The 11,937-nt window shown below is 44.5% G+C and overlaps 2 protein-coding genes across 2 annotated transcripts; both read right to left on the bottom strand.

Moving 5' to 3' along the window:
* Window positions 1-360: 360 nt before the first annotated feature.
* LOC148326340 (SERPINE1 mRNA-binding protein 1-like) lies at window positions 361-6,831 on the bottom strand. The gene is made up of 9 exons (XM_088310202.1): window positions 6,449-6,831; window positions 4,846-5,020; window positions 4,626-4,766; window positions 4,002-4,073; window positions 3,180-3,260; window positions 2,928-3,105; window positions 2,627-2,692; window positions 2,341-2,526; window positions 361-1,885 (listed from the first exon to the last, which is right to left on the bottom strand). The coding sequence occupies exons 1-9, from the start codon at window positions 6,702-6,704 to the stop codon at window positions 1,826-1,828; spliced, it is 1,215 nt and encodes a 404-aa protein (XP_088166328.1). The 5' UTR covers window positions 6,705-6,831; the 3' UTR covers window positions 361-1,825.
* Window positions 6,832-7,179: 348 nt separating this feature from the next.
* hsd17b7 (hydroxysteroid (17-beta) dehydrogenase 7) lies at window positions 7,180-11,637 on the bottom strand. Its single transcript, XM_088310203.1, has 9 exons — window positions 11,489-11,637; window positions 10,554-10,757; window positions 10,394-10,486; window positions 10,184-10,298; window positions 9,425-9,619; window positions 8,494-8,598; window positions 8,363-8,419; window positions 8,196-8,294; window positions 7,180-7,967 (listed from the first exon to the last, which is right to left on the bottom strand). Exons 1-9 carry the CDS (start codon window positions 11,620-11,622, stop codon window positions 7,860-7,862), a joined length of 1,110 nt encoding a protein of 369 aa, XP_088166329.1. The 5' UTR covers window positions 11,623-11,637; the 3' UTR covers window positions 7,180-7,859.
* Between the last annotated feature and the right edge of the window lie 300 nt (window positions 11,638-11,937).

Here is an 11,937-nt window from a genome sequence, read left to right on the forward strand (position 1 = left end):
AGCATAAGCTTTTTTCCCCCAACAGATTAACCTTACAAGGCAAGATAAAAAAAATTCTGAAACGGAAGCCAGGACTTGAATGAAAAGATTAAACATAAATATACAGTAGCTCCAAAAAAAACAAAACAACAAATGCTAGTAATATGCAATCTATCTACAAACTATTCATTGCATGTCTGTCATTTTACATGACCACATTTAAATATTTTATGTGGTCTTCATTTTAGCCAATAATAAAGGAGGGACGTTGCAAAATGCACAATTTCTGTTTAGTATCCCATTCAAATAACAACCATATTGCCCTAACATTCACTACCTCTTATTTGTTCTTATAAAGAATAATTCACTTTCCATTTGGAGTACATTTTTACACCTCTAAAGCAATTTATTAGAACAGGGATGTTTGCACAAAGTTTTACCGTCATGTGGCTCAAACAGTCGTACAAGGGGAAAAAAAAAAATTCAGCCGCCTGTAACAGTGCATCACCAGCAAGTCAAAGCGAAGCACTGTACTTTTAACTTTGCTACACTTCAGCCCCTCCCATTGACACCTTTCATCAAAATACGAGGCTTGCTGGCGATGCTGACGCAGGTGGCTCCACGCAACAATAGCTTAATTACATTCTGTAGATCATGATTGTTCCACAACAACAGCAGACATTATGCATTAGTGCTGCCGCACTCATAAAATTAACAATTAAAAAAAAAAAAACACAGCAAAATATGGTCTACAGAAGTTTGTGGGGAATCTTCAGATCAAGACCAAGCGCTTTTTGAGATGCGTTGGACCTCCGCAATCATCTATCGAGAAACGTTTTTAGACGATCAATGGCAAGAACCTGCTTACGGTTTTGTCCACGTGAAGCAGACCAATACTTTCTAAGTTAACTAGCAGTCACAAGTGCACATTCCTTCACACGCTCACATATACATACACACACACACACACACTCGCACTCTGAACATAAGAAATAAAAATAAAAGCATTTGTTTAGTGGTCCTGAATTTACAAGTAGTACAGTCCGTATGAGCTAAGAGGACCAGCCTAAAGATACACACATCCTGCAAACAGGCGGCACATCTGGAACGGGGGATACAAAGCGTTACTAACCACTGGTCCACCCCAAAAAATAAAACATAACAAAAAAACCTGCCCCTCCCTTAAAAAAAAAAAAAAAGAGGAAAAGAGGCATTTACTTTCACTGCACATCAAGCAGAAAAATCCAAAGCTTTTTTTTTCTTTTTTTTTAGTAGGATGTCACTGTTGCCTGGTTACCCATTCTCACTTTGTGTCTCTCAGGAGGTGGATCGTCAAGATAATTACACTTTTTAAAAGTCACACTTGAACTATCTAATACACGTTTCGTATGTAGTGTAGTGCTACCACATCAGTGTGTATTTGTTACACTGGAAGGGAAGAAAAGCACTCCAGTCTTCTAGGACCACAAAATACTGAGCTGAAAGAGAAAGACTCACATTTGAAACCCCCCAAATTGCAGAAAATGCATCATTTCAAGCAGCACAAACAAAACTCCATGAATTATGCATAATCTCTGGGCAAAAAGCGATGAAAACATCCCTGCTTTCACGTTTCAAAATACAAAATGTCAGTGTAACAAGAGGTCCTTTTTCCACTTTTTTTTTTTGTCTTGTTCGCAGGTAAAATTTAAGTCCTCAGGTGGTGCGAGTAGGGGATGACTGTCTTTTTTGCTGACCTTTTTTACTTTTTCCAAATTTCTTAAATATTTGAGAATGTGGTAAGCATGCAAGCCTCGTCAACGGGGGAGGGGGGCCGGCGGAAGGGCTGGTGGCGGCAAAGGAGACTTCAGGCCAGGGCGGGGAAAGCCTCGGGGTCGTCCACGTTGGGGACCGACACGCCACTTGCCTGGCGGGAAAACAAGAGATGAGTTTGGGATTCACCGTTCCGCCCCAAAAAATTAACAGACCCGAGTTTAAAGGTTTAGAAGCTATACAAGGTCAGGAATAGCCTTAAAGAGCAACCCCAAAGCGTCATAAAATAAAACTTTCTGTAGGACCCTTTAGCAGCTGCCCAGGGAGGTGCCCGAACAAATGCAACAAAAGGCTACTTTCTTGAAAAAAACAAAAAACATGCACTAAATCCTACTTTACGGCATCTCAAAAATAAAGACTGATATCTGGTGCTCGAAAAGCATATGCGGGATGAGCACACGGCGACGCGAGCTGCGTGTGCTCACCGGGCCGCTCTCAGGGAGCTCCTCAGCAGCTTTTCCACATCAGCGCTTCGAGGCTTAGGCCTTTTTATTATCATTGCGCCGCGGCGAGCACATTTTCATCTTTTGTCGCCGCCGGCCATTTTACCTTTTCAGGGCGCCCTCCGCCACGCGCCGGCCTGCTGCCGCCCCCGCCGCGGCCTCCCCTGCCTCCACGGGGGCCCCCGCGCCCGCGGCCGGGGCGGCCCAGGTCTCCAAAGTTGATCTCCAGCTGAGAGGTGATGTCGTTGGCCGGTTTGCGAAAGTGGTGGTCGGCAGATTCCTCGGCAGTGCCCTGGGAGAAAAATATGCCACGTTCACATGCGTTTTTATTGATTTATTTTTAAAGATCTCATTAAGTGTATATGGTTAAACCAATGTGAGGGTGCAGCCACCTTTTGTAACAGAGATTGTGCATCGACTTCAGTTTCTGAGGCATCAATCAACGCTCCCACAGGCCTCTGAAAATTCAAATAGGGGTGAATGCAGAGTTTTCCAACATACTTTGAGGTCACACTAACATGGAATAATTGAAACTAATTAAGTAACACCTTCCTCGCCAGCACATAGTATTAAAGCATTGTTGTCTTAAGAGTGCTAGTGTTATTTAAAAAAAAAAAAAAAAATCAATGAAATGAAATTTCCACAGTTTGGGCTCTTTCTCCTTTTTATCACTTTGGGAATTATTACACTCACATCTTCGCTCTTGGACTTGTGCAGCACGTATCCTTTCTTCCACTGGCTGTCGGCGCCCTCGTTGGGCTTCCGGATGTTGAACTCCACCTTTGTGCGCTCCTTGTCCTGCATGGCCTTCCACTCGTCCAACGTCATCTCTCGGGGACCTTCCGGTTTAACTTCTTCCACCTCGTTCTCCCTGCGGAGCCGGAGCACGATGCGAGTTTTACGCAATCCAAGTTACGAACCAGCTGACAGGAAGCAAACACTTACTTGTTCTCAGAGCCGGCGGGAGCCTGTTCCTCTCTGTCAGCGGTCGTATTAGGAGCAGGAGCAGGAGTGGGTTCAGCCTCACTGAAAGATATGAAGAGCAGCCATTTTGTGTTGCCCAACCTTTACTGATGATAATGATTGCACACCCCTGATAAAAATGTCACAAAAGTATAACAAGTAGGGATGAGTGTGTATTGAGTACTCGTGAAATCTTAGCGATACAAGTCACTGGCGCCCTCTTGTGGCTGTTGTGTTATTTAGGAAGTAAATGGCATACACGGCTGACAAAGTTTTCCCTCAGTAAACAATATCCATATCCACTCAACTGGCCACTAAGATGCAATTTCTTCAACGTATACATGTGTCCATAAAGTTTATAATAACGCTCAGAGATATTTGCAATTGCGCAATATACAAAAGCTCGTTTGTGCGATCGGCGGCATGCGCCCTGACGAGGTAACGAGACGGCAATGAATGGCCTCGATTGTGACACGGACGCAAGAGACAGATCTTGTCTTCGCTACAACAAACTCAACTCCTGGTGCAACTCAGGACAGGAAGACTAAATCCACGAACTGATACGATGGTGATTTGTGGAAATGGACCTCAAGTCGAAGACCGACGCCTCAGGGAAGCGTTTTCATATTAATGGGGTGGCATCTTGGTAAAGAGTTCGTTTGACAACTTAAACGGGTTGAATGACCAAAAACATGAAAAATTAAGTTAGTAACTACCCAAGCGTCCTTGAACGCTCCATCAACGCACTTGGAGCACATCGGAATGTGTGTGTGTGTGTGTATGTATACAAGAGTGAATCTTCACCTGGCTTGCTCCTTCACATTTCCCCAGTTGTGTGAGCCGGCGCCACTACGCTTGTCCTCGCTTTTCTGATTCCTGAGGCGAGAGCAACACACAAGTAACACTTAGAGCGAGCGGCGATCAGTCACACTGTGTAACTTGCGTGCGTGTGTGTGTGGGGGGGGGGATGTCGTCCCTCAGTTTACAGCAAAGTTTTGTTCCCAAGGCTGCAACATAACCGGAATCTACGCAATTTGGAATTGAAATTTGGAATTTATTATACTCATTTGCATCCCTTCAGGTGAAATTCAAATTGCCAGTTTGATGATGCCTTGCTCAAGAGCACCGCAACAGTAGCAAGGGAGCTTGTGCAACTAAGTATTCGAGCCAAGGACTTCACAAATGATACATTTTGGATTTTCAGCGATCTTGTGAATTATTTCCAACGCGGGTGCCGCGTTTTTTTTTTTCTTCTTCATGAAGTGTTTTTTTTTTAGCCAGTTGTGCCGTACGCACGATCATGATCGACATTCTTGTGCCGTGAGAACACATTCGCCTTCACCCATTTGTACCCCGGGAATGTCTTACGAGAGGACCGCCGTAAACTGAGGAACAATCGATGGACTTCATTTGCACGTGAGGACTCACGATTTGTCAGTGCCGCTGTATCTGTCAAAGTCTCGTTTGCCACGGGACTCGAAGCCTTCTCCTCTGCCCATGCCCCGCCCTCGTCCACCACGCCCACCTCGCCCGCCACCGCGCCCCCTGGGGGGCCGGTCTGCAGAGGGCCTGAAGACAAGGGAAACAACGAGAGAAGCTCAAACGTGCTCTTGGTTCCGGATATAATTGATCGCGTGGCGACTCTCACTTGTCTGCGGGGAAGTCGCCGCCGTCTCCCTCGGCGGGTTTCTCAAAGCGTCGCTCACGAGGGGGTCTGCGGTCTGGCCTCTTGTCTCCGGGTCGCCCCTCACCTTGCCCCCCCTGGTGCTGGGAGCCCTGGTGACCCTGCTGCTGTTCTGGCCGGCGACCCACTCGCCTCATGCCTGTCAAAAGCGCAAGCAGGAGCACAGTCCATCAAATTTCGGCTAACATCCTTCATTCTGTCAAAAAGGAGGCATATTACATTTGCTCGAGTGGGGGTGTACATCTAGAACTTGCGGAAGAGCAACTCTCAAGGATTGGATCGGAATCGGATAGTCACCCAAGTACCTAGATCTGTATCGGACTGTGACAAAAGTGTATCGTCCCAGCCCTGCTGATTAATATTGCATTTGTATAAGAATTGCATAAACAGAAAAATTCACCAGATTTTTTTTCCCATCTCAAGGGGAGCAGCAATTTTAATAATAATATTGCCTTTATTAGTCCCACAATGGGAAAATTCGAGATTCGAACCCAGGCCTCCTGGGGAGACTGGCTCCTGAACGCGGCGCCTTAGACCACTCGGCCATCCTGGCAGAATTTTGAATTTTGCCTTTCACTGCCACTTGCTGTCAACTGAAAATGATATCACAGTGCCGAAGGACGCCGTTTGCAAAAAACAAACAAAAAAAACACAGTTGAGCTGCAACTGTCATGACCCGAGCCCTTCGGCAGTGTGATGTCCTTTTCGGTCGACAGCAAGTAACAGGTTTTCTACTTAAAGCACTTATCTCACGGAACGGCGACAGTATCACATCTTTCTGGTCACAAATAAATTTAGCATATTCCAAGAAACAATTTTTTTTTTTTTGCACAGAGAAAAACTGTTTCCAACTATTCAAATTGTTTGCGAATGTCTTTGCGACCTTAAACAAATCCTGACGAAAAATTAACATTAACACTCGCTGCTCAGTGGGATACGAGCTTAATTTAGATTCCCCCAACAGAATGCGTTTTAGGCTAGTTGGGTCAAGCAGAACATATTGTAAACCTTTTTTTGGGCTTCTCTTTTAAAATGCTAATGTTCTTGTCTAGGACCAAGCACTGTATTTGGCTGAGGTATGAAGAGGGGGTCCTTGGATAAGAATTCCTCCCCCGAAATGCGTCTCCTGACCCAAAAAGTTTGAGAACCACAGGACTACAATATTTTAACTGACAGTTTCATTTTTTTGTGCAGCACACTGCGATAACCTCCCCCCGAAAACATCGCAGATGCTGTTAAATGCACACACGTTAATTAACGTGATTCGTCATCAGCGTTGACTTCAAAGAGCGCAGCGAGCATCATCCGGACCGAACCGACGCACACATTCCAACCGGATGCATCCGCCACCGCCTTCCAGAGGCATGCACGAGTCGCTGCCTGTGATCCGAGAGAACGAGTGACCGAGTGAAGGACGTCCACCTCCGTGTGTCCTCTAACAACATGCAAGCAGGCAGCCAGGCAGGCTTCATCTTGACCTCCCGCCGAGTGACGCTGTCCAGCAGCGGCTAGCATGCTAGCCGGACAGTTGAGCATCACACCAAAACAAACATGGCCGAATGTTTACCGTCTTTTTTCAGCGGCACCGGAGGATGCGACTCGTCCTTCTTCTCCACGAGCGGGTTCTTCCGGTCCTTCTGCGACTCCTTCTTGGGCTGCTTGGCGGCTTGCGCGCCGCTCTTAGCGGAGCCAGCAGCGGCCCCCTCCTTCTTCTTGTTCTCGGCAGCTTTCAGGATCTCCGACGGGTCCGATTCGTCGTCCGGTAACTGGTCGAACCGGTTGGTTACGACGCAGCCGAAGCCTTCTTGCAGGTGGCCGGGCATGATGGCGCCCCTTCAGCAGGATTCACCGCCGATTCGACGAGGCTTGAAGCGAGCTGGTCGCTGGATGCTGCCACAAGATGGCTGGGAGAGCGGCCCCTTCTCTTCCGGTGGCGCACGACATCCGGGACACGGGCGTGCGCGCGCGTGAGCGCCCCTCCCCCCGGGCCTGCAATGTTTTTATTGACATGATTATCATGACGCAATCTAGTCGTCGGCTTTTTAATTTCACGTGAGTAGAAAAGCAGAATAGCCGTAACATTTTTATTTATTTTTATTCGCTGAACTCTCCTAGACATTTTCATGATTATTATAACATCAAAACACTTTTTGCTTGAATCACATCATAGAGCAGAGGTGTGGTGTCCAAACTAGGGCTCAGGGGCCATCTTCGGCCTGCCATACATTTTTTTTCCAATAGCCTGCCACAAGTCAAATTTTTTACGAGACAATTAAAAAAATGCAACTTTACTCAATATTACACCTTTGTTTTATTGTCATGTCAATATATGGAGGTTCAATGCACTTTTTAAAATGATACAACTTCCTTTTTGTGAATTATTTTGCAGACCCCGGTGTCCTCTTCATGACCCCAGTTTGAGAACCGCTGGCATAGGGTCTTACTGCTAAAAAAAAGAAAAAGCCCCCCCACTTTGAAAATGCTGTCGCAGCTGTTTCCCGAGATTAGGTGGGATTGTGCAGTTTATAAAAAGCAGCAACGATGTGGTCAGCAGGGACATGGCGAGTAACAGGCGGTGGAAACACATCTGTCTGTCCTCTGTGGAATCTGCTCCTTCGCTTAGCCACTCTAGTTCACCAAAGTGTCGCTGATGTAACTGAGCCTCCTGCTCATGTTTAAATCCACAACATCTTTCCAGATGGTTTATTGCTTCTTTTTTTTTTTTTTTTTGATTGGGGACTAGCAATTAAAAAAAGATTTTGGTTTTCTAAGCATTTGATCTAGCCATCATCCATCCATTTGTGTAGCACTCATCCTCATTAGGGTCAAGGGTGGACTGAAGCTTTTACCCCAGCTGACTTTAGTGCAACGGGTTACATTAATATTAAATATGATCCATGATGACACTCAAAATGCAGAGAAGCAAAAAGTACATATATGACACAACTGTTGTCCATTACATAGAACACGCGTTTATGTCACTGGTGCTGATTTTGGTCAGCGTCAGCCAGTCTTCTCTTGATGTCTTTCTCCAACTGAAGTAGTTTCTCGTAAAGCTCCTCGCACATACTGTCGTCAATGTCCATCTGACAGAACACAAAAAGAAAATACAACAATTGGTTCATGAAGCAAATTTGAAGCTTCATTTTCCCATCACTACTCAACACACTTATAACGCGATTCAAACTGATAGTGTCAACCCAAATTTGGTATTAACAGATTTGTAAAAGGCAACACTTACGGCAGGCACAGTTCTCAAAATTCTTCTTGCCAATAAATTGATTAATCGCGATCAAAGTCCGCGAGATACTTACTTGCCGCGGTTCCGTGTAGTTTGCTCCAAGTCCTGATGTCAAGCTGTGATATTTTGCCCTCGGGTCCAGAGACTCTGGCGTTTGAAGGAACAGCCAATGCTGTGGAAGTCCACACTATTTAAATATCTCGGATTTTAGAAATACGTTTGATGATTTTAGTGACATACCAGTGACCCCGCTCCATTATATGGCGTGAGAGTAAACGTATTCGTGAAGATCCTGATCTGCCCAGTACACAAAACACCATTTGATGCTTCAGATAAAAAAAAAAAAATAAAAAAAATCACTTGGCACTCACCAGCCACATGATTGGCATGATGAAATTCCAGAAAAAGGAGGGCAGGATCCCATAAGTGAGCTTGGTCATCACCAGTCCTGGACAAATCACAGAGGAGAAAAGCCCCTGATGGGAAAAATAAGAACATTTTTAGCAGTAACTGTTGTTCCAGTTTCACCGGGTATAATGGTGCAATGTCTCAACTTGTGAATAATAAGTCATATTTTTTGTCCTCCAAAATAATAAAACATCCAAAATCTCTCTTCGCGGGATTTATTCCGCGCACAAAAGAGCACGTTGGCTATTTGCATATTGTAGAGTCACCTACGATTGTTACGAAATATAGGAAAAGGTGGAATTTATGGTACATTCTCCAGGATGTCAACTTCTCATGTACGTTATTAAGTGAAATTTTAATTAAAATTTTTTTTTTGTTTTTTATGCCACGAGACGGTGTCTTTTCTTTTTTCTTCTTTTGGGGCCGCATACACAACAACCTCAAAGTAACTCAATGTGCTTCACATAATTAAAAGTACAACATGTAAAATCAGCTACTCACAAAAGAGTTCAAGACATTTAAAATAAAATTAACGAAATAAAAAAGTAGCTTACGCAAATTAGTAAATGAACGTACATTTTGGAAAACGTGATTTTGAAAATGCTTTGAATTACCTTAATAGAAGATATTGGAAAAGTGGGGAAAGCATTTTTTTTTAAACAAGGATTTAAAAGCATTTACACATTATTGAAATGTTTTGAAACTTTATTCAGTCATTGATAATAAAAGATCGGGGAACCGTATTACGCAGACAAAAAAACAAAAAAAACAAGCTCTCAAGGCTGATTTTTGGGATTTTGAGGTTGGCATTTTGTTGGGGAAATTACGGTACTTCAAAGCACTGTATTGTGTTTGCAATGATGTCAAAAGTGCCACGTGCAAAAAAACCCAAACCTGGCTGTTCTTGTGCCTGTTGAGCGCCACGCTGAGCATGTCGGACGCATACTTGGCGGAACTGTACGGCTCGTTCCCGTTTTTGTGCTGGATGTCCTCCATGTTGAAAGCAGTGCGGCGGGCGTTACTTGAAGAGGTCCACACCACCCGTGACGTGTGACCCGCCTCGCACAACAGCGGCTCCAGCTCTCTGACCTTGCACAGAAACACGAGTGGCAAACCTGACAGATTCCGACCTCCAACCGTTTTTGTGTTGTTGATGTCACGCTCACATCTTATACTACCCAAATCAAAGTCTTGTTGCCTCTCCTGTCGTGCGTGTGACTCGAGGTGAAAAAGCAAACCGGCAGCTTACTGCTGATTGGCTGCTGCCCACTGCACAGGGAACCAATCAGATGGTCCTGTGGGCGGGCCAATCTGCTTCTGCAGGCAGGGCCACCAGCACACCAGAGAGATATAAATTAATGAGTTTTTAATTTCTCGGCCTTGAAAGTTATTGAAAAGGCCGATGACAATTATTGGCAGAATGCCAAATATCGGCCCGGCCGATAATCGGTCCATCGCTACTCAATATGAAGCAAATTGTAGTGCACAAAAGCAAACGACAAGAAAATAATAAATTCTTATTTGGAGTACCGTTGGGACGTCAGTCAAAACAGCAATTTAATATGTTTGTAAAAGCAGAATTTCAAGCTTTGAAGCCCTTTGTGTACCTAACAAAGTGTATTATCCAATTATCTGATTGTTTTGGGAGTGTACCAAAAGAAAATGTCCAAACAGGTTTGTGGCGAAAACCTCCTGCAGACCGTCAGAGTTGAGGCGATCCTGCTGTGTTAAAAGACCCTCTGCTGTCGCAAACATGTTGATGGCGTTTCTGTTGAGTGGGGGACACGTTAGGTCAATACACGGACTGTCAAAAGAGGCCCTTTAGCTTCCACAAATTTGATTAGTAATAAACGGCATTTTTACCTTGAGAACAAACCTTTGAAAAAAGCTTTTATATCCACTTGTGGATTGGGCATTATTCCGGCATTTAGATACAAAAAGTCAATTCTGTTGTACCTGCGGAGGGAAAAAAAAATCATCTTAAATGAATCTGTCAAATGTGTCAAATCAGCAACGTATCAACCTGGCTTTGAGTTCTCGGGCAGCAGCGAGCACCGACTGCACGCAAGCCACGTCGAGCTGCAGTAAGTCCACCCGCGCCTCGGTGTGAGACGCCAAGAGGGCAGAGCGGGCAGCCTCGGCCCGCTGCATGTTTCTGCACGCCAGACACAAACGGAGCTGGATGCGTTCAGCCAGAAGCCTTTCACATAAGGCAAGACCAATGCCACTACAACAAGAAGACAGAATCGATGAGCAGTGCTTTTGCTACCTTCCAATCGTTAGTTACATCGAACAGGGCTGAACGATTTTAAGGAGAGACTGAATTGCAATTATTTTTCTCCCATATTTTTTGTTGAAGACTAAATTACTGGTTAGCCCGAAGGCATCGCCGTGCAGGGGTGCAGGGTTCGACTCCGGCCCGAAGACGGCTGGGATAGGCTCCAGCACGCCCGCGACTATCGTGAGGAGAAGCGACTCAGATAATGGATGGAATACATAAATATTGTGGAACAAATATTCAAATTGAGGTTAAATGTAGGCCAGTGTTTGTGTTTAGATCAGCAAAGGCCGTCTTGCTGGTCCTGACGTCTCACCACCGGTTGTTTTAAAATGACATAACAAAATTAATTTAAAAAAAAAATCATTTGGAGAAGAATACCAACACATAACATAACATTTTGCAGTTTGAGGCTTGTTCGTTCATGCTTCATCATGAAGATTTATAATGACAGTGCTACTTTTACGAATCAATGTTTCGCCAACTGTGACGCAACGTGCTCGTTTGCCATAAAGATAAGGAATTAGCTTAATTATTCTCATGTGGCAATTATTCTACGCAAAACAAATATTTACGTTTTAGATAAGCAACAGGGTATAGAATCTTACACCGCTGATCGCAAAACGCTCAATGACTTCTCTTCGCTATGGGAATAACGTGCACGTGCGCGATTAATTTACCTGTTCGCGCCGGTGACAATGACAACTTTGTCCATGTCTGACTGATGTTTTGCTATCGTTAAATGACTAAAAGTTGACTGAGAAAGTTGAATGAGACGGACGGGATCCGCTAAAGTGGGCGGAACTGTATCCATGGTGCCATGGTTCGATTCCGGTGTAAACAAAAGAGCCAATCCACGTGCACGAGGCAGTAACGTGATGCGAAAGGCTGGCCAATCATCTTTCAACTACGGCGAGTGACGAGAGCCAAAAACAAACGCATTGCGCAATAGACAAACTAAAACGAGTATACTTCAATTGTTACCTCAAATCAAGAAAAAGAAAGAAAATTTCAATTTTATTTTCTGGATTGTAAAATGGGGTCTCATGCTTGAACCTTAAAAATGTCATTTTTGTGCCAGAGTTGATCATTTATCAAATTTTGGATGAGGGAGCCATTGCATGAAATA

The sequence above is a fragment of the Idiotropiscis lumnitzeri genome, chromosome 12 (genome assembly GCF_059441095.1).
Source record: "Idiotropiscis lumnitzeri isolate Australia: NSW breed Sydney's pygmy pipehorse chromosome 12, RoL_Ilum_1.0, whole genome shotgun sequence".
Lineage (NCBI taxonomy): Eukaryota > Metazoa > Chordata > Actinopteri > Syngnathiformes > Syngnathidae > Idiotropiscis > Idiotropiscis lumnitzeri.